The 23,195-nt window shown below is 36.7% G+C and overlaps 3 protein-coding genes across 5 annotated transcripts in view; all 3 read left to right on the forward strand.

The window, feature by feature from the left end:
* The window catches only part of CARNMT1 (carnosine N-methyltransferase 1), a 43,016-nt gene extending 40,030 nt beyond the window's left edge, over window positions 1-2,986 (forward strand). Inside the window, exon 8 of the mRNA XM_016146205.2 lies at window positions 317-2,986. Coding sequence (XP_016001691.1) covers window positions 317-418 — 102 coding nt within the window. The 3' untranslated portion in view covers window positions 419-2,986. The remainder of the gene's footprint in view (window positions 1-316) is intronic.
* A 10,215-nt stretch (window positions 2,987-13,201) lies between these two features.
* Window positions 13,202-21,364, forward strand: CUNH9orf40 (chromosome unknown C9orf40 homolog). Its single transcript, XM_016146204.2, has 2 exons — window positions 13,202-13,918; window positions 18,669-21,364. The coding sequence occupies exons 1-2, from the start codon at window positions 13,493-13,495 to the stop codon at window positions 18,825-18,827; spliced, it is 585 nt and encodes a 194-aa protein (XP_016001690.1). The 5' UTR covers window positions 13,202-13,492; the 3' UTR covers window positions 18,828-21,364.
* Window positions 13,936-23,195, forward strand: part of TRPM6 (transient receptor potential cation channel subfamily M member 6) — a 164,414-nt gene continuing 155,154 nt past the window's right edge. For all 3 annotated transcript variants that reach the window (XM_036238423.1, XM_036238425.1, XM_036238428.1), the window contains exon 1: window positions 13,936-14,166. The gene's annotated coding sequence lies outside the window, so the exon portion shown is untranslated. The remainder of the gene's footprint in view (window positions 14,167-23,195) is intronic.

Consider the following 23,195-nt stretch of genomic DNA (forward strand, 5'->3'; position numbering starts at 1 on the left):
CATTTAAAAAATAAACTAAGTATCTTTAGTTCTTAAAGATAAAGAGAAGTAGTATGAGCTTAGAGTTCAACCTCTGAATTTAGACTGCCTGAGTGTGATCCCCAGTTCCACCACTTATTAGTGGTGTGACCTTGAGCAACCTGTTCTTTATAAAGTGGGATTACTAATAGTACCAACCTTGTGGGGGTACTTGTATGTAATAAATGAATTAACATCCAGAATATACGTAAAGTAGCACCTACCACTTACAAGTGCTCAGTATTTTTTAGTGTTATCATCATGGCCATCATCATTATTATGATTGTTTGCATTGCAGGTGGAAAAAGAATCTGTCTTGTCAACATATACTGTGAATGATCTCTCCATGATGAAATACTACTATGAATGTGTCTTGTTTGTGGTGCGTAAACCACAATAATGGTCTCAAGTGATACTACCAGGAAAAAAGCTTAATAAGAGCAAATCCTGAAATAAACAACTCACATCAACTATCACAATGACGGGACACAACCTCAAATCAGTGGTGCCTTTTTATTCCTAAAAAAATTTAGAAATAGCATCTATTTTCTTAATATGTCTATCGCTTTTTCAGAAATATACTATGCCATGCATATTTGTACTGCACAAGTAAAAACGGAGGAAACGTCTTCAAGTATACTTTTTTCTTGAAGCCCAGAATTGTCTTTTAGTAGGAAGAACATTTTCTCCTGTGTCTTCATGAAGCTGTCTGTTCCAAGTCTGCCATGCTAATAACTAATAGTATTGAAGTCCATAATAATCTCTTTTATTTGTTTTGTAAACATTGCACGTGTTATTTTTAGAAGAGTCTAAGGATCTTCTGTCATATTTAACATCTGGAACTGGGACTTTTGTTCACTTTGGACCCAAGCAATCTATACATAAAATATGTGTCTATTCTTTTATTATTCAAATTCTTTTATTTTTTTCTAGCTCAGCTGAACTTAGAGAAGCATCAGACCTATCATTTTTATGAAGTGCTACATTTAATAGGATCACAGGCCAGTAATGCATTCTAGTAACTGAGAAATTGGTAAGTCTTTTGACAACACTAAACTCAACACGTTTTGAAAGCATACTTATCATGGATCACTCTGAAATGTATGAAGATCTCAACATGCTAAGTGAGGCACAAAAGCCTTTATTAAAGGTACTGCTAGGAAACAAGGGAAGTAAAAATAAAATCTGCTCATTTGAAATGTATGATTTCAAACTATAAGTGAATACAGAGTCGGTCAGTGAAACGTTTGCAATAATATCTTTAGATTACCTGGATTATAAAAGCAAGCACTTTTTTTTCATTAAAACAATTATCATTAAAACAATTAATACTAGTAAAAACTGTCGTGATGGTGTTAATGTGGAGCAATTTTGAATATGAAATTCAGGGATAAATTACTGCCTGTGGTATGTGTCTTTAATATTGTAAGCAGCAGCCATTAATTTCAGATTAGCACCACTTTTGTTCCCTGATTGCTGGGATTAATACAGTATATGCTGCTTTAAATTTCTACCTCTAGCAGATCTTTATTGGATGGGGTTTTCCTTTGCATTTTTTTTTTTTTATGTTTATTACTCTGTTTCCAGGAGCTTGGAAGGTATAGGTGACAAATTTAGCCTTTTCTTGGAGAAAAAGAAGTACTCTTGAGTATTTTACAGATGATTGTGATGGCATTAAATGACCTCTGTGGCCATTTGGATTAAATGCTTAATCTCAATAATGTGTTGGTGGCATAAATGTCATGGTTTGATAGGAAAACTTACTTGTAAATCTTTAAACCTTTACATCATTTAGGTTGGGGGAGTCACTACATGATTTTGGCATCTTATTAGTAGGAGCTTTTCTGCATACAGTAATGGAGCACTTGTGGCCTTTACACCCATTGTGCAGTAGAGGATTCCATGAAATTGACTTGTCAATTTATGGAAGCCTGTAGAGTTTTTTTGTTTTTTTTTTTAACTATTTATCTTTTTTGTGTCTCTCTATATTCGGCAGCTTATTTAGTGGAAATTCTCATTACCTACAACATGAATGAACTTGAAATAAATTGCCAGGGGAAAAATATTATTATTATTATTATTTTTAAGAAAGAAAAGAGACTTAAAAGGAGCCTAGGTATTTTTTAAAAATCTATTGAAAGGAAAGGAATGCATGCTGTTTATGGGTAATTTAGAAAGGCTTTTTATTCACTGACTAGTATTCACTTTTTTACAGCTCATATCAAAACAAAGATCTTTATCTCAGAGAGGCAAACACAGGTTGACACCAGTGGGTTGGCTTTATTACTTAAAATTTCTGCTATCAGGTTTTATTCTTTAGTAGTGTTACTTGTATTTCTAAATTATAGCTTACATTTTTGTTAATCCTGATTTCAGTTATTTCATTTGTTTTTAGTTTCCCTCATATCATGAATACATTTTTTTCATGTTCTACACAAATTTGCATTGCTTTTTTTCTCTTATAGCTTTTGTAGTTAATATATTCTAAACTTGAAAATTGTGATATTAATAATAATAGAAGTGTCACTGGAGGATTTAATTTTGTATTTTTCACATGTAGTCCTACTAAAGTGTGTAAGCCTTAAAGTTTTTTACTTTTTTCTTAAATTAGCTCTACACACAGATGTTTTCATTCATTTTAATAAAGTGAAAGAAGAGAGGTCATTGTGCTTGCTGGGGTTTTTTTTTTTCCCTCCATAATCTGAAGTGGTGCAGGTTAGGGTATGTTAATCTGGTGAGCAAGGTGGAATATGTAAGATATAAAGAGATGCTGTATAAATCACAGTCTAAAATTATGAAGTTTGGGAACTGTAAAATGTACTGTATTTATATGTAATTCTCATTCTAAAAGTTGCCACAATGGCTGAATTGGAAGCTTCATGTCTGCATGAAATTTCCTGTATTTTTAATGTGTATAATGGACTTAATTTTTCTCGACTATTAAAGTCTGCCAATTGCTATGAAATAATATTTGCTTGGTTGTTTGCATCTAAATTAGCGATAACCACAGATATGGGAATTTTAATTAATTGAGCACATATGTTATACTAATTTATTCTGATCTTTGATTTTGTTAAATAATAGAAAAAGAACTGTAAAGGAAACCAGTAGAAGAAAGTTCCAGGACCCACCATTAGTAGAACGAGCACTGACCTTGGCACTTAGTTACTCTGGGTTCGTTTTCTTGAACTACTGTTTGTGATCTTGGGCAAGGTGCTCTGAGTTTGTTTCCTGATCTGTAAGAGAGGATTGATACCACCTATTTCAAAGGGTTTTTTAAGAAGTCATATGAGTTATATATAAAATATTACATGCGAATATATGAAAGCATGTGGTAGACCATTAAATGTAATTCAATATGTATTGACTGCTATATAGTGACAGAAAAAGATGAAGATCAGTAATAGGACATTAATTTTAGTACTGTTATCGTGACCCTTTGAAAACAGTTTTAGTGGAATCCTAGGGGCAAAAGTCAAAGATAACATGTATAGGTATAGATTCCAAAAGTTTGGTGGGAATTATAAAGAAATATAATAGTAGGTAATGGGAGAAAGGACACAAGTAAAATTTAATGGAGAGTTACTCTAACTTTACAAACATGCTAATACATGCCTCTTCCATATGTTCGATTATTTCTCTTCAGTGGCTCTTTAGAAGTGGAATCATTCAGTCAGTATGTATATGCATTTTCAGTCAAGTTGCCTTTCAAAAAGACTACCAGTTTACATGCTGTCAATAGTGTGCGAGAATAACCATCCATTCCCTAGCCAATACTGGATATTGCTAATCTTTTCATTTTGTCTATATGATATGAAAACATCTAACATTAATATTCATTTCTTTACCAGTCAGTGAAAGTTGAACAATTTGTGTAAATTTAATGGCCACAGAGAGGTGTCCTTAATATACATTTGTCAGCTTTCATTTGGCAGACCACACAGGCCATTGGCAGCAATCTAAAAGTTAATAAAAATGTAGCAAGGTTGTCGAGGGAAGAGGGACCAGAGTCATGAGGACAACTTTAAGTTCTATCCACTGAGAGGAGTGATCACATCCGCTTTTGGTTTTACATAGCTGGCACTGAGGCCGAACAGTGGCAGAAGCCCATTGGACCCCACCCCCCATTAGGTTTCAACTTAGGCAATCTGAGATCGATGCCTGGGAGTTTACGGGAGTGTCTGTGAATCAAGAGTCCCATTGAGCTAGCAGCTATAAAGTTTACCCGCAAAGAAATAGCTGCCACTTTTTCATGGCACCAAAAAGCTGTTAGGGTCAGGCCAGCTACACTCTCGAATTTGCTATTTCTGTTTGACTTGCAAGGCTTGTTGGCTTTTTTTCACCTTGTTAGGTATAAAGTCCAAGTTGATCTACCCCCAGATGGGGACATCAAACCAGTCACAAGGCCTCCATGAGTCATGCATTCAGTTTCAACAAAAACTTAGTAGCAGATTAATTGCTGCCTTTTGTACAAAGGTGTATTTGGCGACAGTGACAAGCAGTTGGTGCTATTCTGGTACCTGGCCATGGCCTCTCTATTTTGGCAGCCTCACTGTTACACTAATGGAAAGGAGAAGTACAGGCATATATCAATTCCATTATACATATCTAATTTATAATTTCTGGTGTGTGGTGCTTTAAAAATATATCCACAAATTCTTTGATACTCCTCCCTTTGGGAGAGCCCAATTCCCCTCCTTCTTGAAGTGTAGGTGATAGTGTCTCCCTTCAAATGAAGAGACAGTGGTGGAAATGTGATTTCTAAGGCTAGGTCATAAAGACATCATAGCTTCTATTTTTCTCTCAGAACACATATACTATGGGAAGCCAAATGACATGTCATGAGGTCGTTCAAATAGCCCTATGGAGAATCCCACTTGATGGAGTACTGAGGCCTCCTCCAAACAGTCATATGAATTGGATGAGCTTGGAAATATATTCTTCAGTCCCAGTCATGCTGTGAGATGATGTTAACCCTAGCCAACATCTTGACTGCAACCACATGAGCAACACTGAACCACGGAGCTAAACTGATGTTGAACTGATTTCTAATTCAGATTCTGAGAAAATGTTTGTTGTTTTAAGCCACTAGATTTAGGGGTAGTTTGTTACATAACACTCTTCATTTCTTTACATGCATCCAAATCGCCATCTGGCATTATACTTGCATCTGAAGAACTTTTTCTAACATTTCTTATATTACAGGTCTCTCAGCTTTTGTCTGTCTAAACGTCTTTATTTTACCTTTATTCTGAAAGAATTATTTATTGAGTACAGAACCCTGGGTTGACTTTTTAAAAATTTCTTTAAAGATGTCACTCCATTGTTTTCATGAGTATTCTGCTGTGATTCTTATCTTTGTTCCTCTGGATGTATTTTTTCTCTGGTTGCTTTTAATAATTCCTCTTTCAGTAGTTTGACCATGATGTGTCTAGGTTTGTATGGTTTGTTTATGGAATTTATCCTGTTTCTTGGATCTGTCATTTGATATTTTGTTACTATTTCTAAAAAGTCTATTGCCATTACTTATTTAAATATTTCTTCTCCCCTGTTCTCTCTTTTTTTTCTCCTTTTGGGATTTCTACTACATATGCATTAGATTACTCATTATTGTCCCACAACTCCCAAAAACTGTTCTGGTGGTTTCTAGTTTCTTAGTTTTGTCTGTGTTGAGTTTTACTCATTTTTTTCCATCTTTGTGTTTCAGGCTTAATGAAGAGTTCCTTTTTATCCATCTTCATTTTCGATATCATGCTTTTTTATTTCTGGCATTTCCATTTATCTTTTATTTTATAGTATTCATCTCTCTGCTGAAATTACCAATGTGTCAATGCAAGTTATCCACTTTTTCCGTTATATCCTTTAATATATTACAGGATTTTTAGTCCCTAACAGAAAATTCCAATATCTGAACCACCTCATTTCTTGACATTTTTTTTCCCTCTTTTTTCCTGAGTCTCATTGAATTCTATTTACTTTGTTTTAAAAAAAGGAGGAGGAGAGGGAGGGAGGGAGAGAAGGAGGAAGGAAGGAAAGAAGGAAGGAAAAGAAAAAAAGAAAAAGAAAAACAGAACCTGAAGTAAACAGTATTTTACCTGGGTAGAAATATATTCCTTAACTTAGGCTGGTATGAGAGGTTCAATCAATCTTGCAAGGAACTCAACTCGAGTTCATTTTGTTATTATTTGCAGAGCACCACTGTGAGCTGTGGTGACCTTGTGCTCAGAGTAGAGGACAGGTTGCCAGTGGTTTTTTCCTGGTATTCCTGCTCCATCTCCCGTATTCAGCTGTCTCTGCATGTCTGTGCCAGAGTTATCGCTCCATGCTCCTGCCTCTCTCCCAGAGGAAGACTGCTGTTTCTCCTTAGTCTGTGCTAGGTTCATGGTAAGGGACAGTGAAGTTGTCTTAATCTAGCCTCTCTGTGCCCCTGGACCTCATCAGTGGGCCTTTGCCAGCATTCCTATCCTCTTCTGCATGTATTTGTGGTTGATCTTAAGCAGGAATTTCCTGCTCTTCCAGTAGAAGTATCAGTGGATGATACTAGTAGCCAAATTATCTTTTGCTTCCATTCCCCAAATGCATATTTTTCCTTCTAATTTTCCTTCAAGGCTCTTGTCCTTGTTCTGGGGATGAGAGGGTTTCCTACCCCAGCCCCGAGGCATGTGGATTTGCTTTTATTCCTCCCCCATAAGCAGTGTCTCCCTGGGAGAATGTTTACTGACCCTCTATCAACGACATACAGATTTGTTTACAGTAGAGAATGTTCCAGGGAAACAGATGAGCTTTTATGCCTGTCCCACCTCAGCAGCAGCTATAATTCATATGTATGCTTTCCAGGGGGGCTCTCTCCAGTCTCCCACCCTGCCCCAAATCTTTCCCCCAATGGAAGATCATGGAAAAAGCTTATGAGTGAGTGCAAACATCTCTCGTGTCTGGGACTCCCAGCTATTCCAAACTAAGATGCTAATTCACAATTACCAAGAATGTAAACTTTTTTCAGATTTCTTCTTTGCACCTATAAAGCAGCCACTTCCCTGTGCTCTCCCAAATGTGAAAAAGTTGTGTGTCCCATCTCTCCTTGGAGAGGCTAATCCCTTTTTATTATTCAGTTTAGTTAATTGCCTTGCAACATCAGATCTGATAGGCTTAAGAAAAATAATGGTTTTTAGAATATGAAGGAGCACAGAATGAAGAAGAAAATATAAAGTATTTGTTACCAAGCCAACTACTGCTTTCACAAAAGAGATATAGCCACTTGGCTACATGGGGATATTTCTGGATAGTCTGGAAAGAAAAACAGAACAGTTTACCAGAAGGAGAGAATGAGAGTTTATCTACTTGTCACAGTTTGTTCCGGGAGAGATAACTCTATGCTAAAAGATAGTGCCATCTGGCTCAAGCTGTTGGTGAGGCCAGATCCCATGCCTTACTGTGTGTCACTTTACCTGAGGATTTGGTCTGCGAATTTCAGGAATGGTAGCAGAAGACACAGAACTACAGCAAAGTGAAAGAAGTTTATTACAGCAATAGCAGTAGCCGGAATATTAATTTTGTTCCAGTTCCCTGAGGCCCAACCCTCTCAGAATGACACACAGAGTGCTAGTGATGCCTAAACAAGCACTGGATTATGTTACAGGAGAAGATCCTTGAGTTTAGGAAAACTTAATCTTTTACAATGGGCAAACAGTAAATGTGCCTGACTTTTTGCCCTACTAGAAGATATATTGGACAGTGAGCAGACCTGCCCTTAGCTCCGGAGGGAAACACTGTAATCTTCCAAGCCTGTCCACTATATACACATCCTTGTAAAGGTAATCCAAAATAAAGGCAGCCGGTGTTTGCTTACACAATATGCTGAAATGCAAAAGACCCATGGAAAATTGTCTCCCAAAAGAAGATAATGGAAGCCAGAAATTCTAAGTGTTGGCCTGTAGTAAAGAAGCTTCTAACTCACACAAGACATCAGTGACACTAAGATTATCTGAAGTAGTCCAAAATTGTGTTCCATATTCTCTCTGCCCACATTCCTCAGTATCCTACCCTGACTGTTGTTAAGTGTCCTCCCAGGAACATCTGTGCAATACCAAAAGGTAATGCACATACACACAAACATATATATGTATCCTCTGCTTTTTAATATATTTGTGGCCTAGAAATATTGTGCACCTTGATTTTTTGATTTATGTTTTGCTAATTCTATATCCATACACATAAATTTACTTCATTTAATAAAAGCCACACAGCATTTAATGTATTTTACATTGTTTTCAATCTTTTGCTATGTAGCATTAAATTTCAGTGAATAGTTCTGTACATACTTCTGTGTCCATTGTCAGTACTATAGGTAGAGTATGCATTCCAAGAACTGCTAGGAATGTATACTTTATGTAGAACTGCTAAATATATCATGTGCATTTTTAAAATTGCGCGGATGGTGCCAGAAGCCTCTTAAAAGGTTACACTTTAAAACACTAAAACAAGAAGAGTATCTGGTTTTTCCATATGTTCACCAACACAACCTATTAAACATTCTAATGATGACTAATCTATTTTGTGAAAATTGTACTAAAGTCGTTTGAAAAATGCATTTTTTTTTTTTTTGTTTTTTTTTGTTTTTTTTTTTTTTTTTTGGTGGGAGGCTCTTTACCATCACAGACAGCCTGGGATTGAGGATGAAATAAAATGGAGGAAGATAGACCTGGCTAGTACCCCAGCCTCACTATTTACTGTGTGCTCTTTACTTCTTTATTCATTCCACAGTATTTGTTGACACTCTGCATTGTGTCAGGCAGCAGACTTGGTCTTGGTGGTGATGCAGAGGTTGACTAAACAGATACCATCCTCCCCATCACAGAGCTTATATAGCAGAGGAAAGGTATTAAGTAAGCAAGTACATAATTGTTAAGAATTAAGGTAACCATTGTAAAGGATAGGTACAGGGTGCTCTGAGCATATGTAAGTGAGTAGGAGAATGTCAGAAAAAGCAAGACCCAATTATTCTGTGTATGTTGTCTTAAAGAGATGAAACATAAAGACAGAGTTAGACTGAAGTAAACAAATGGAGAAAGACTGCAAATGGTAAGCATAAGAGGGCTGGAATGGCTCTTCATATTATCAAATTAGGATGATTTCAAAATGAATGGCATTACCAAAGATAGAGATATGAAAGGGTTAATAGAGATGTAACAATCATAATATGTTTAAACCTAATAATGGAGTTTCAGAATACATAAACCAAAATTGATGGAACTAAAAGGAGAAGCAGAAAACTTCACCATTATAAGTTGGATATTTTAACTATGCTTCTCAGCAATTAATAGATTGGGGGAAAAAAAAATGAGTAATAACATATATGACCTGAAAAACAGACAACCATCTTAGTCTGACATTTATAGAGCACTATATTTAACACCTGCAGAAAACACTTTTTTTTTTAAGTGTATGTGGTACATGCACCATGATAACTCACATGCTGGATCATAAAACAAGTCTCAATATTGAAAGGATTAAAATAAAATTACAGAGCATGAATTAAATGAAGATGGAATCGAATTAGAAATCAATAAGATATCTAGGGAAACCTGGTATTTGGGAAAATTAACACATTTAAATGATCCAAAGTCAAAAATGGAATCACCAGGGAAATTACTAAGTATTTCAAACTGCAAGATAATGAAACAACGTAACAAAATTGGTGGGTTGCAGCTAAAGCAGTGACACACAGAAATTTATAGCTTTAAATGTTTATATATGAAGACTAAAATCAATGGCCTTTAGGGTCTCTAGAAGAAAAGTAAACCCAAATGAAGTAGAAATCAATGAAGCAGAAAATCAGAAAATATGTCAACAAATTTGACGTGAATGAAATGGACAAGTTCCTTGAAGTATATCTGGTACTGTTTACAACTTGAGGTAAACTAATTTCAAGTTCCACTAACAAGACTTTTTAAAGAGCCCAAGAGCAGCAACAATAACTCAGAAAATGTTTAAAAAAAAAAAAAAAAGAGGTGCTATTTACAAAAACTGAAGTGCCTAAGAATAAACAAAAGGTATATAAATTCCTTAACACTAATATATTGAATGTCAACTGTAACTGAAAAACTTAATTATAAAAATAAACTATATTGAGTTATAAAACTTTATTGAAAGATTTTAAAATATCTAGAGAGCTATATAATAGTTTAATAGGAAGTGTGTTCTATATTGGGAAGATGACAATTCTCCCCAAATTGGTCTGTAGTTTCAATGCAGTTACAATCAAAATTCCAAAAGGATAACATTATGTTATACAAGAGGACTCAATATGGAAAAGCAAAGGGTCAAATAGAGTCAAGACCCTCCTGAAGAATAACTAAGAGTTGGGGGATTGCACTACAGATATCCAAGACTCATTACAACGCTATAGTAATTAAAACACTATTGTATCGGCCCAAGATACCAAACAAACCAAACTGAACAGAGAGCTGCTGAACAATTGGTGTATTTTCTAAAACTTGACTTAGGACAAGACAGGTACTGCACTGCAGTGAGAAATGGACAACTATTCAATACATGATGCTGAGAAAAGTAGTTATTCCATATGGGAAAGAAAAATGAACCTGAGTCCATTCGCACCACATGTACACACAAATCATTTCCACGTGGATGAAATATTTAAATGTGGAAGCAAAAATATAAAACTATAAAGTATCTAGAGCTTGGGACAGGAAAAGGTTTTTTTTTTTTTTTTTTTTTTCGAGAAAGGATTTCTTAAACGTCTGAAAAGATGTTAAGATGTGCAAACCAGAAAAGACAACCTTAACTACATTAAAATTAAGATACCATAGAGAAAATAAAAACTGGGAGACAGTATTTATAATAGAGCTATCATTACTACTCCAGCAATGTCCATAAACATAAAAAGATGTTCAACTTCATTGAGAAAATACAAACTGAGACCAAAATGAAATACCATTTCACACAGCTTTTGTCAGACCATAGTAAGTTTATTGGTAAGAATATGGCAAAAAAGGCATCTCTCATCTTTTGCTAGAAGGAACATAAAATGGTAAAAAGCACTTTAGAAAACTTTGGCATCACCTAGTCCAGGTGAAGATAAACATGCTATGATTCAGTAATTCCAGTCTACACAAAATAGATTTTCTTGCACGTGACTTAGAAATTATGAACAAGTATGTTCAAAGCACACAATTTGTACTGCAAAAACCTGAAAAACTCAAATGTCAAATGTTTATTGACAATGGAGTAGATTCATATAATAGAATACTATATTCAATATAAATAACTTACATGCATAAAAAAACAAGAAAGCAAACCCAAGTTTTTAAATGGGCAAAAGATTTGAACATTTTATTGAATATATACAGATAGCAAATAAGCACTTAAAAGATGCTCACCATCATGAATCATTAAGGAAATTAAAATTATAACTACAATGAGATATGTATTTTAAAGACAAAAGTTAAAGTCTGACCATACCAGGTGTTGGAAAGAATGTGTAGGAACTGGAACTCTCATATACTGCTGGTGGGAACTTAAAATGTTACAACACTTTGGAGACCAGTTTGGTAGTTTGTTAAAAAGTTAAATGTACACCCACTATATGATCCAGCCATTCTAGATATTTACCCGAGAGAAAAGTAAATATGGACATGTTTATCCTATGTCCATACAAAGCCTTGCACACAAATGTTTTCAGCAGCTTTATCAATTATGCCTCAATAAAGCTGTTAAAACAGCAAAAGTAGAAATGTCATTTAGGACTATATACATAGATGGGGAAATTACAAAGAAAAGCAAAAGAACGGTTAACTCAAAATTCAAAAGAGTAATTATCTAGAGTTGGGGAAAGAGGGCAGTGCCAGTAAGGGAATCACTAGAGACCTTGCCATGTTCCGGAACTAGTAATATTCTATATCTGAAACTGAATGCTGGATACATTACTATCATTCTTTTAATTATATATGTTTTATAAAACGTTTTGTATAGATGATAAATTTCACAATTTAGGCGGGAAAAAAGTCTGTAAAGACCACAAAGAAATGAACCTCTGATAAACTCCATTTTTATCATTTTGGGGCAGGAAACACAACCGTTCAAATAAAATTAAGATTTTGTCTGATCTATGTCACTGGTTTGAAAATGGCAAACTGAGACAGATGAGTTATCAACTTCAAACAAAAGGGAATGGAAATATACAGAAAAACTATTGTTAATTATATTTCTGTGCTCCGTAAGTACTGTTGTTGCCCTCTCTCACAAATTTGAAGTGTAGGGTTGACGGGTAATTAACACATAAGTAGTACCTACCAGTTACAGTACAATTATCTTCCTTGCACACTTTTTCTCTAGATAATAGCAGTTTCTCATTTTAAGATTTACATATACTTTTCTTCCTCACATTTTTGTTCACTTTGTTAGTCTCTATCAAATATTAAAATATAAGTAACAGTCAATACACTATTGTTATCCCCTCCGTACTCTGCTTTACATCACAATTTTGCTCTAAGGTCTTGGAAACTCACTTCTGATCCACCGCACAGAGTAAGCAGGGAACTCTATGCGCTTCCCACATAATTTAAGAGCCAAACAAGTTTAGATTTCAGCTGGAAAAGAGAGAGCTGTGCCCCAGGGTTGGCTTTTGGATGAGCTATTTTGGAGGCGCTGCACATCTCTGCAACTTCGTCAATGAATTTTTAATCAGATCTTCCAGGAATTTGGTGCCTACTTCACTTTCCACAGCAGCCACTGCAAAACATACAATTCGTTGAGTTTTTTTTTTTCTCTTTGTTTCTCTCTGTTGGTTTTAGTTACTTCCCTCAGTCCCGACTCCCATTCGGCAGTCTCGAATAATCACTTAGCGTAGTGCTAGACCTTTTTAACACGAGTTTAAGATTCTGTAATAGTGTTTTACCGTCCTGGAGATGTCCCCAGGGCCACTGACTCGAGGAAGGGAATATTAACATATAGATTTTAAAGGCTTAAGCCTAAACCGTTTTTGACGAGCGCGGGATTTGCACAATCCCTTCCCCACCCAAGGAGACAAGGTCACGCCCTCTGTGGGAATCTCTACTGGGCCTTTAATAAACCCGCCGCGGCTTTCCCGCCTTCCCCCGGAGTGCGCACTTCCGGCCGCGGGGGCGCTCGGGAGTCCGCCCCGCGAGCCTCCACCAACCAGCAACGCCGCCTGACCGGCGCGAGTGTGCGATCGCACGTTTGTGCGCAGGTTCGAATCTCCGCCGCTTCGCGGTTGCTGCCTAACGTCCGGCTGTACCTCCGCCGCGGTGAGGACGGCACGCGAGGGCTGTGGGGACCTGGCCGCCCCGCCCCCTCCAGGGCGCCCTTCCCACCTTCCTCCCGCCGCCTCGCCCAACTGAGTCCTCGCCCTCCGTCGCGTGCCCCCGCCCTACACCTCCGCAGCTATCGGCGCTCGGCCTCCCGCGCCAGGCGGGCTCCGCCCGAACCTCTGGGGCCCATGGCCAAGCGGCGTGCGGCCGAGCCGCTGACGTTCCATGTGCCTTGGAAGCGGCTCCTACTCTGCGACTTTCCGGAGGAGCCGCCGCCGCCTTTCTGGACCCCGCCGCCGGGGGCTTCGCATCCTGGGCAGCTTCTCGGCGTCCCGGAGTTGCCCCGAAAGCGCAGAATCGATTCGGGGGCTATGACTGAGCCTGCGGCTTCGCCCAGCAAGCGCCGCGACAGCGGGGACATCAGCGTCCCCGGCGGCGTGGAGTGTGAGGATCGCGGCTTAGAGACCGGCGAGCCGTCGCTGCTTCAGCCGTCCGAGCGGCCCAGTGGGCCGGGGGAGGAGTCCCGGGGCGCCCTGCCCCCGCGGGGCGGTGGCGACGACGGGGCGGGGCGCGTAGAGTCCCAGCGGAGAGACTGGGGGACCGCACCGCTCCAGGTAGGGGCTAGGGGCGGGATGGGCGCTGCAGGGGCGGTTGGGGTTTCCCTTTCCCTGGGCACTACGCCCTCCGGGTGGAGCAGATAGAACCTCTCCATACCGGTTTGTCAAGACGCCCCCAAAGCTAAAAAGCCGGGCTCCCCGCTTCAGGAACTGATGCCGACCTCAAGGCAGTACTGAGAGTGCCCCAGAGCCCACCCTTGGCAGCGGTTTGGGAGAGTCCGACGGGCTGAAAGCGGTTCGTTTTGGTAGGAGAAACTGACTGTCGGGTGTGGTAGACATGGCCTTGCAGCTTCAACTGCCCGTTATGTGGGAGGGAAGTGGGAGCGTAGATCAGGACAGACTAGAGCTTGGTGAACACTTTGTGAACCACCACAGGTTCAGCTCAGTTACGGCCATCTGAGAAAGGTGTAGCATGCTTTCTCTTTTGTTTAACGATAATTTTCGTACAATTTGTGATTTCCTTCTGAAGAGATGACTAGTGTGGTAGTCATCAATTAACTTGGACGTCCTTTACGCATGATACAGCTCCTTTGTAGAGAGGAAATGCTTTTCTATATCTTGGGAAAAGGCATTTTAACTCACAGTGTTAAACATGATCCTAAGAAAAGGGTTATTGTTGAAAATTAATTTGGGTCCTAAGGTAAAGCATATATGAGGCTCTTTGGAGAGTTCCAATTCCTTGGGAAGTGAGCCTGCCCCATCTCTGCACATTAGATCTGTTTTGTCTAGATCTGTGCTGTTCAGTATTGCAGCCACTAGCCACGTGAGACAGCTGAACCCTTGAAATGTGCCTAGTCCAAATTGGGAAGTAGCGTAAGTGTAAAATACACACTAGTTTTCGAAAGCCTTAACATTTTTTTGTTGATTACACGTTGAAATAACTCGGAGGTATTGGATTGAATAAAATAGATTAAAATTTACTTCACCTGTTTCTTTTACTTTTTTAATGTAGCCACTAGAAAATTTACAATTATGTTTGTGGCTGGCATTATATATTTTTTGAACGGCTTTGGTCTAGATTTAGAAATTCAGACTGCTTTTTGGCAGTTCTTTGTTGACTTACTAGGAGCTTTGGGGATAGAAGACCCAAACGTAGGGTCCAGAAGTCACCAGATTCTCTTCAAGCACTACATCATAGCATCCACTCCACATCTCTCCATTGTCCTAAGTGGCTTATGCAGAGTTTGTGAAATAACCTTGCAAAAAAAAATTTTTGAGCTTCCTTTGGCATGACTTGTTCTTGGTGGAAAAACCCAATAAGATGAGAATTTTATAGTTAGGAAAGATGTTTTCCTGTGGTTGTGAGAAGTTATCCTTCACACATACTCATGAGCATTTCCAGATGAAATCAGAAACTAGGGATAGAAAAAGATATTGCTTGGATGGACCTAGAAGGTATTTAAGTCAGAGAAAGATAAAACAGTGTATGATTTCACTTACATGCAGAATCTAAGGAATAAAAAGAACAAACTAATCAAAAACAGATTCAAATATAGTGGATAGTTTGTGATGGACAGAGGGGAGGGGGGTTGGGGGACTGGGAGAATGGGGTGAAGGGTTAAAAAAGGAGCTGATCACGGGGATGGGGAGCATGGCGTAGGGAATACAGTTAGCGTTAATATGTTGGTGAGGTGGAGGATCAGGAGAGGAAGGGAGCAATTGGGATCATTTTATGAACTAAATAGATGTCTAACCAATGTACTGTATACTTGAAACTAATTAAATAAATTTAAAATTATAAACAATATTTCTGCCCCCAGTTTTCTTGGAATTTAGGAGGCATATGCCTTATTTAGACTTTTTTCTTCAAATTACTTTAATTTGTTTTTATTTTCAATTACAGTCGACATTCGGTACTTAGTTTCAGGTCTACAGCATAGTAGGGAGACGTGGTCTACAGCATAGTAGGGAGACGTTTATGGACAGAGTGATCCTCCTCCCCCATTAATCTAGTACCCACCTGGCACTAGATATAGGTATTACAATATTATTGACTGTATGCCATATACTGTACTTTATATCCCCTTGACTGTGTCATAACTACCAATTTGATTTTCTTAATCTCTTTATCTTTTTTATCCAGCCTCCCAAAGCCCCTCCCATCTGGCAACCATCAGTTCTATCAGTCTGTTTCTGTTTTGTTTGTTCTTTTATTCAGATTGCTTTTAGATATTCAAAATCAGCTTGCTTAAAACTGAACCATAACACTTATGTTTTGAAAAAAAAAAAAAACTGATGTCATCCGGATCTATTTGATATGTGAGATAAACATTGCGTAGTTTTAAAACTTACCTTTTCAGACAGACCCCATCCATGCATAGGCTTTTCTTTTTACCAAAATATCTGCATTATGCCACAAATTGGTAAGAGGGAAATATAGAAATGGCAGTTAGGCAAAGAAGAATTTTTTAGTAGACTGACAGACATTTGCTTGGAATCTTCTAGACATAACCTGTGTCTACCACAGCAGAGACTCCATCTGGCAGTTCTCTGCTGCTTGTAGTCACTACAAGCTCATGGCAAGAAACAAACTTGGCTTTGGGGGTTTCTTTTTTCAAGACCAGTCTCCTGTTCTCTCTCTCTCTCTCTCTCTCGAAAAATTTTCTCAAATATGCCTTTTCTATATTGAGCATGCAACTAGGCAGAATAATGGTACCTCTTTTTATGTCCTAGAACCTCAATATTTCTTGAGTTGTTTCAGATTTTCAAATAGAGAACTAAAATAAAACCAAGTCTTACATTACATTATTAAATATTCATGTTTTCTCATGTTAGTGTCACTTTATGCAGATTCATTGCTCTAGTGTTGACCTTTACTGTTAGATATTTTTAATAAAAAGTAAGCAAAAAAGTCTATGGCCATACCACCTGAACATGCCCCATCCCATCTGATCTTGGAACCTAAGCAGGGTCAGGCCTGATTAGTACTTAGATAAGAGACCACCTACTAGGAAGGCTTGGTGCTGTAGGCGTTAAAAAAAAAAAAAAGCAACAAACAAAGTTAGAAAGTGATTAATGATTCATAGGCTTTTGGGGGATATAATACCTAGCAGTAATGAGCAGTTGCAGTGCTAAACCTTAATATGCAAGAGTTCTCTATGTTTTACCAATTAGGAAACGGGTCAAGATCACTGTTGGTGAAGTTAGTGTGCAAACCCAGGTCTGTCTGGAGGAAGACTTTGTGCTCTTAGCTGCTGGATTATACTGACATAATTAAAGCATCTTCCCTTGGCCCATGTTTATAAATAGGTAATTTGAACAATAAATTTTTTCCAGTAGGCAAAGAAATAGATCCCTGTTTTTAACTATTTGCTTATCAAAATGAAATTTTCAGGACATCCTTTGAATTATTACATTTTTATCCCAATGTTAAATTCCACAGAGACCCCCTAATTCTCTAAACCGTAGTGTCTAAGACACTGAATAAACTTCTTAATGAGATTTTCTTAGAAACCTGTTCTCTTTAGTAAAGTAGCCACATGCAGCTATTGAGCATTGAAATGTGGCTAGTCTTAATAGTGCTGGATGTAAAATACCTGACAGATTTTGAAAACTGGCTTGGTATGACAAAAAGAATGTAAAACATCTGAATATTAACTGAATGTTGAAATAATAGTTTGGATATATTAGGTCAAAAAAAATAAGATTTTACACTTTTTTTTTCTTTTACTTCTTTACTGTTGTTAATAGAAAATTTTAAATTACAAATGTGGCTCCCATTATATTTCTCTTGGATAATCCTGCTCTAGTAAGTATGAACCTAACATAAGAACACAACATAGTAGAATAGATACAGATACATAGATATCCACCTGGGAAGGGTATTAACCTTCGAAACGAACATCTTGGGAACCTGTATGTAATTCCATTGATGCTTCCTTTCCACCAAGTATTTTGGGGATGCTTTAGAAACTGAGCTAATTTTGAACGTAATTGAAACATGAGCTTCTTAGTTTCATAAAACAATTTTGTAGTCATTCAAAGTAAGCTGTTGAATTTTTAGGAGGCTAACATTCACTTGGATTTATCAGTTTTGATATATTGACTTAAGTCATGCCTTACACTTAATGATATTTTAATAAAATGATAAGTTTAAGATTTTTTTGCTATTTTCCATTTGTATATCCAAATACTTTTTAGAAGGTGATGAAAATATTTAAGCCTATGTAGTCAACTCCTTAAAATACTAAATCTCAGGAAAAGGACCAAAAATAAGTTTTAAGATAAAACATTTTAAGACTTTTCAGACATTGCCTTTGGTTGAAAATGGAAGAAAATTTGTCAAAAGAGAAACTTTTTTTTGTTATTTAAATTTCTTTTTTAAAAAAATTAATTTTTTTATGATGATATTGGTTAATGAAATTAGTAAATTTCACCTGTACACTTTAACAGTAAGGCATATATATATATATATATATATATATATACACACACACACATAAACAGTGTGTTCACCTGAAAGAGATAATCTTGAAGGGAATTTTTAAATTTAAACTACTAACAAGAAATACTTTAAATCCCACATATATGGGATAAATGCCACATAAGTCCACGAATACGAAAATGCACAGATTTGACTGAGTCTAGGAAGTACTTTAGACAGAATTAAAAATGTGTGTTTTTTGAATATACAAAGACTGCAAAATCTTATGTGAGTTTGCTTTTAAAACAAAAAAAAATCATTTCCTGAAAAATTTAATTTTTTTAAACCTCGATATACTTTCATTTTTCTCTTATTTCCCTAAAGCTCAATGAAGAATTTTGGCAGTATAATACCTTCCAGTACTGGAGGAATCCTTTACCACCTATTGATCTGGCAGACATTGAAGATGTAAATGAAGACAACCTGACAGAAGCAAGGCTTCAGGGCAAGAGTGAAGTAGTTGAGATTGACATGGAGTCTTGACAGAGGAGCTTGAAGAAATGGGCTTTTCTGAATTTGAGGAGACATCTCTAAGTGAATTTATGTATTCCTAAGGGAAAAAGTTATTTTCCATACTTGATGTGATTTCATTCCTAAACCTGAAAAATGAGGAAAAGTTTTTTTAAAGATAAAAACCTGCAGTCGCTACAAAAACTCCTAGAAGGATTTGTCAAGGATATAGTACAGTTATAGGGGAAGTATTTTATGTATACATTCTTAAAGAAAATTTATGTTTAGATTCTAAATTTGAAGATCTCAATCACATAGAAAGGGATTCTAACAGTTTTAGAAATAGATGGGAAACAGATATTTCTTGCTGTACCAAAAGGTTAATTTGTGATACATGAAATGAGTATTTTATAGTTAATAATAAAATGCTTTCTAGTATACTTTATTGACTCTTCTTAGTTGAACAAATAGCTGAATTAAACGTCTATGCAAACTTAAAATGTGGGGGATTCTGAAAGCTGACATTATTTTAAAAGAGCTTTCTAAATGTAATGTGAGAATTTCAATTTGGGTAGCCTGTTTGCATAACTTCCAATATCCAATGTTTGTTAAACTCTACTTTGGGTTATCAAAAATGGGTAAAGAACAATGAGAAATGAGAAAGTGCTTCCCTTTCCCCTTTCCCAGGATAAGAAGAAAGAAGTCTATTGCATTTCTTTTTTAAGTTTTTTAGTTTTGGATTTCTTTGAGGACATAGTTTTATTGCTTTTTACTTTAGATTTGAGGTTCTCAACACTGACAACACTTCACACATCTTTGCCAGAGCTCCACTCTTGAGAGATTTTCATTTAGTTCTGATGCGGGCTTTGGGTATAGCTATTTTTTTAAGCACCAATGTCTACCCTGCCCCCATCCCTCTAGTGTGCAGACAGGTTTGAGAACCATTAGACTCATGGTAGTTTTTCCTGTTTAAAGGAGATTAAACATTTGAACTGAAGAAATGCCTCTTAATTAGCTTTGTTTTTATTGCTCTGTTGATGGCTTTGTTACAACTAAATTATTGTGTTTTTACTATTTTATTGTTAAATAAAGTAAGCAGTTTGTGTTTGAGTTATATGAGTATCAATGATTAAGTTAATTTGCATCCAGAATGTTGGTTTTGTAATTGAGTAGTCCTTGCTTCTATGTTTTTTATTGTTAATGACATAAGATCCAAAAATGAGGAAGGGTGATAAATGCCAATGCGAAGGGGAAATAAACGATGTTTTGTGTGTACTGTGGGATTTAAATATGGGTTAACATTAATAAGAATATTCTAGAACAAGAGGCAAACCGTATAGTATTGTGGTTAAGAGTTAAAGCTTTGGAGTCAGACATGGTTGAAAGTTTTAGACTGCTACTTTCTATCTGTGTAATATTAAGTGTGTTATTTTTCATCTCCAAGCCTCAGATCCATCACTTGTAAAATGAGAAATAATAAATAGTGTCTACCTCAGAGAGACTATTTATTGTCAAATGATGTTCTAAGTACTTGACCTGCATTATCTTAATTTTCATAATACCTTTATAGGTACAAAAAATAATTGGAATAAATGTTCTTGCTATAGTTAGCACTTCATTTCACTTAAAATTGCTACTAGAAGTTTCAGAATAAGAATTGGAATTGAAGAAATAGCAAGGACAGCTAGCAAATGGGGGAAACAGTTAAAGTACTGTGGGAAAAAATAAAATGGTAAGCTTCCCCACGGTCCCCCCCGTCCCCAATCTGAGGATAAGAAAGTGTCTATTTTTGTTCACCGCTCCTCCTAGTGTCCAGAACCGTACCTGTCACATAATAGTAAATAAATATTGCATGAATTAATAAATAGGCATTCTAATCTGTTGAGAGGAAGGTAATGCCATCAATTTTTCTAGGAACATTTACAATGCTAGGAGATTTTTCCAAAGATGTGTAAACAAAAGATCCATAGCAGAGATCAAATAGTAAAACATTGGAATATGCAAAATTTATTATATGATAAAGACATTTTTGCCAAATGAACGATAGGAGGTGGTTATTTTGACAGATCTTATGGGAGATACAAGGAGTAGCTCAGACAACTTTTGTAAGTACTATGTGTCAACCATAAGGCAAAAATCAAAAACCATTTGATGTTAACATATTAAAGGTTTTATATAAGTATTTTTTTATTATGCAAACATTTATACATACATGTTTAATATGTAAAACTAGGGTATGTATGCATGGAGAGAGATTTGAAACAATTCCATTCTTTAAAAAAAGTTGTTAATAAGTATACCTCAGGTAACTTGGCAAAAATGTATTGTGGACAATTGAGATGGGAATTTAAAAGTAGGGTTTTTGTTTTTTTTCCCCTGCTTTAAGTTGTATACACTTTACTCAGGTTTCCTAATGTAACATGTTAATTACCATGATATGATTGTGAAAATTAACAATACTATTATACTATGAAGAAGAGACATGGAAAGAGTGACCAGACAACTCTTAAAGGATATGTGTCAAAAACTTGAAACTACAAAATATAGACTGCATTAAAATTTTGCTATTACCTCACTGATATCTTTTTTCTGGCCCAGATTTCAGTACAGAGTCACATTATATTTAGTTGTAGTATCTCCTTAGTTTCTTAAGCAATTCCTCGCAATTTGCCTTTCGTGACCTTTGTACTTTGTGAAAAGTACTGTTCACTTATTTTATAGGATGTCCTCAATTTTTATTTGTCTGATGTTTCTCATAATTACTTTGGTAAGAACCCCATAGAAGTGATGTATCCTCAGTGTATCACATCGGGAGGCATGGGATGTCAACTTGTCTTATTGGGGATTGTAACATTACTTGATTAATGAGGTGTCTGCTATGTTTTTCTGTTGTATGGTTACTATTTTCTTCTTTATAATTAATAATTATATTCTGGAAAGATACTTTGAGACTATGTAAATACCCATTTCTCATTATTCTGCCCACAAATTTTAAGATTTGCTGATGATTCTGCCTGAAATACTTGTTGCTCGTATATGTCAAATGGTACTTTTCTACTTCTATCATTCCTTTTACATGTATTTGAATTCTACTGAGAGCTTTCCTTTCACTCTCATTTCTTTATTCAATTATAAATGGGTATATAATTTATTCTATATGTTATAATTCATTACTATCATTATTTTGTTGTACAAATGATCCCAAATTTAGCCTTTGGGAAGCATTTCAAGCTAGCTCTTGTGCTCTTCCCCTTTTTAAATGTATTTTTTTATTTGTTGTGTGAATACTAGTTAACATTGGCAGTGAACTTCTGCATTTATAAGATTTTGGGATGGAAATCAATGCCAACTGATTGATTAAACAATTTGGGCCTCTCTTTAGATAATAGGGACAGTAATACCTCAGAGGAGCAGAGTGGGATAAAATGCAGGCTTTTGGGAACCCATCGTGGGCACTAAAAGCTCTCTTCCTTTACAGTGCTTGAAATGCATGTTTGCACTGTTTCTGATAAACTATTAGTGATCACTGACTACATGAAGTTGAATGAGGCAAACGCCAATTAAGATTACTTTTAAAGAGTAAGCTATTGAATTATCTGGAGCCCACAGACCTAAACAATAATATTCTAGTAATTTATATTTATTGATTGCTTTATCTCGTGTCATATTGTATAGGACCTGTGGTAGGCAGAATTCTAAGATGAGTATCAAGATTCCCAGCCCCTGTGTAACATCCCGTTATTCAATCAAACACTAACATAGGTACTACTGTGAAGTCCCAAACCAGTTAACCTTAAGACAGGGAGATAATCCAGGTGGGCCGACCTCATCATATGAGCCCTCTAAGATGAGTATCAAGATTCCCAGCCCCTGTGTAACATCCCGTTATTCAATCAGACACTAACATAGTACTACTGTGAAGTCCCAAACCAGTTAACCTTAAGACAGGGAGATAATCCAGGTGGGCCGACCTCATCATATGAGCCCTTTAAGTATGGGTGAGAGATCAGAGACAGAGGAAGTTAGGTGCAAAGTGTGAGAAGGATTCAATGTGAGAATAAATCTGGCTTTCATGATGGAGTCATGTGACAAGAACCTCAGAGTAAGTAGTTTTCAAAGGTTAAGAGTGAGTCCCCATGGCCAGCCAGCAAAGAAACAAGGACCTCAGCCCCACAACCTCAAGAATCTGAACTCAGGCAGCAACCTGAATGAACTTTGAAGTAGATTCTTTCCCAGAGCCTTCAGAAAGAACAACGTGGCTGGCACATTGATTTTAGCATTTTGATGCTCTGAACAGAGAACCTTACATATCAAGCTGTACTTTTGACCTACAGAAATGAGTTACTGTGTCTTTTTTAAGCTGCTAAATTTGTGGGAATTTATTACACAGTAGTAAACTAA

Source organism: Rousettus aegyptiacus, unplaced genomic scaffold, assembly GCF_014176215.1.
Source record: "Rousettus aegyptiacus isolate mRouAeg1 unplaced genomic scaffold, mRouAeg1.p scaffold_m13_p_3, whole genome shotgun sequence".
In the NCBI taxonomy this organism is placed as follows: domain Eukaryota; kingdom Metazoa; phylum Chordata; class Mammalia; order Chiroptera; family Pteropodidae; genus Rousettus; species Rousettus aegyptiacus.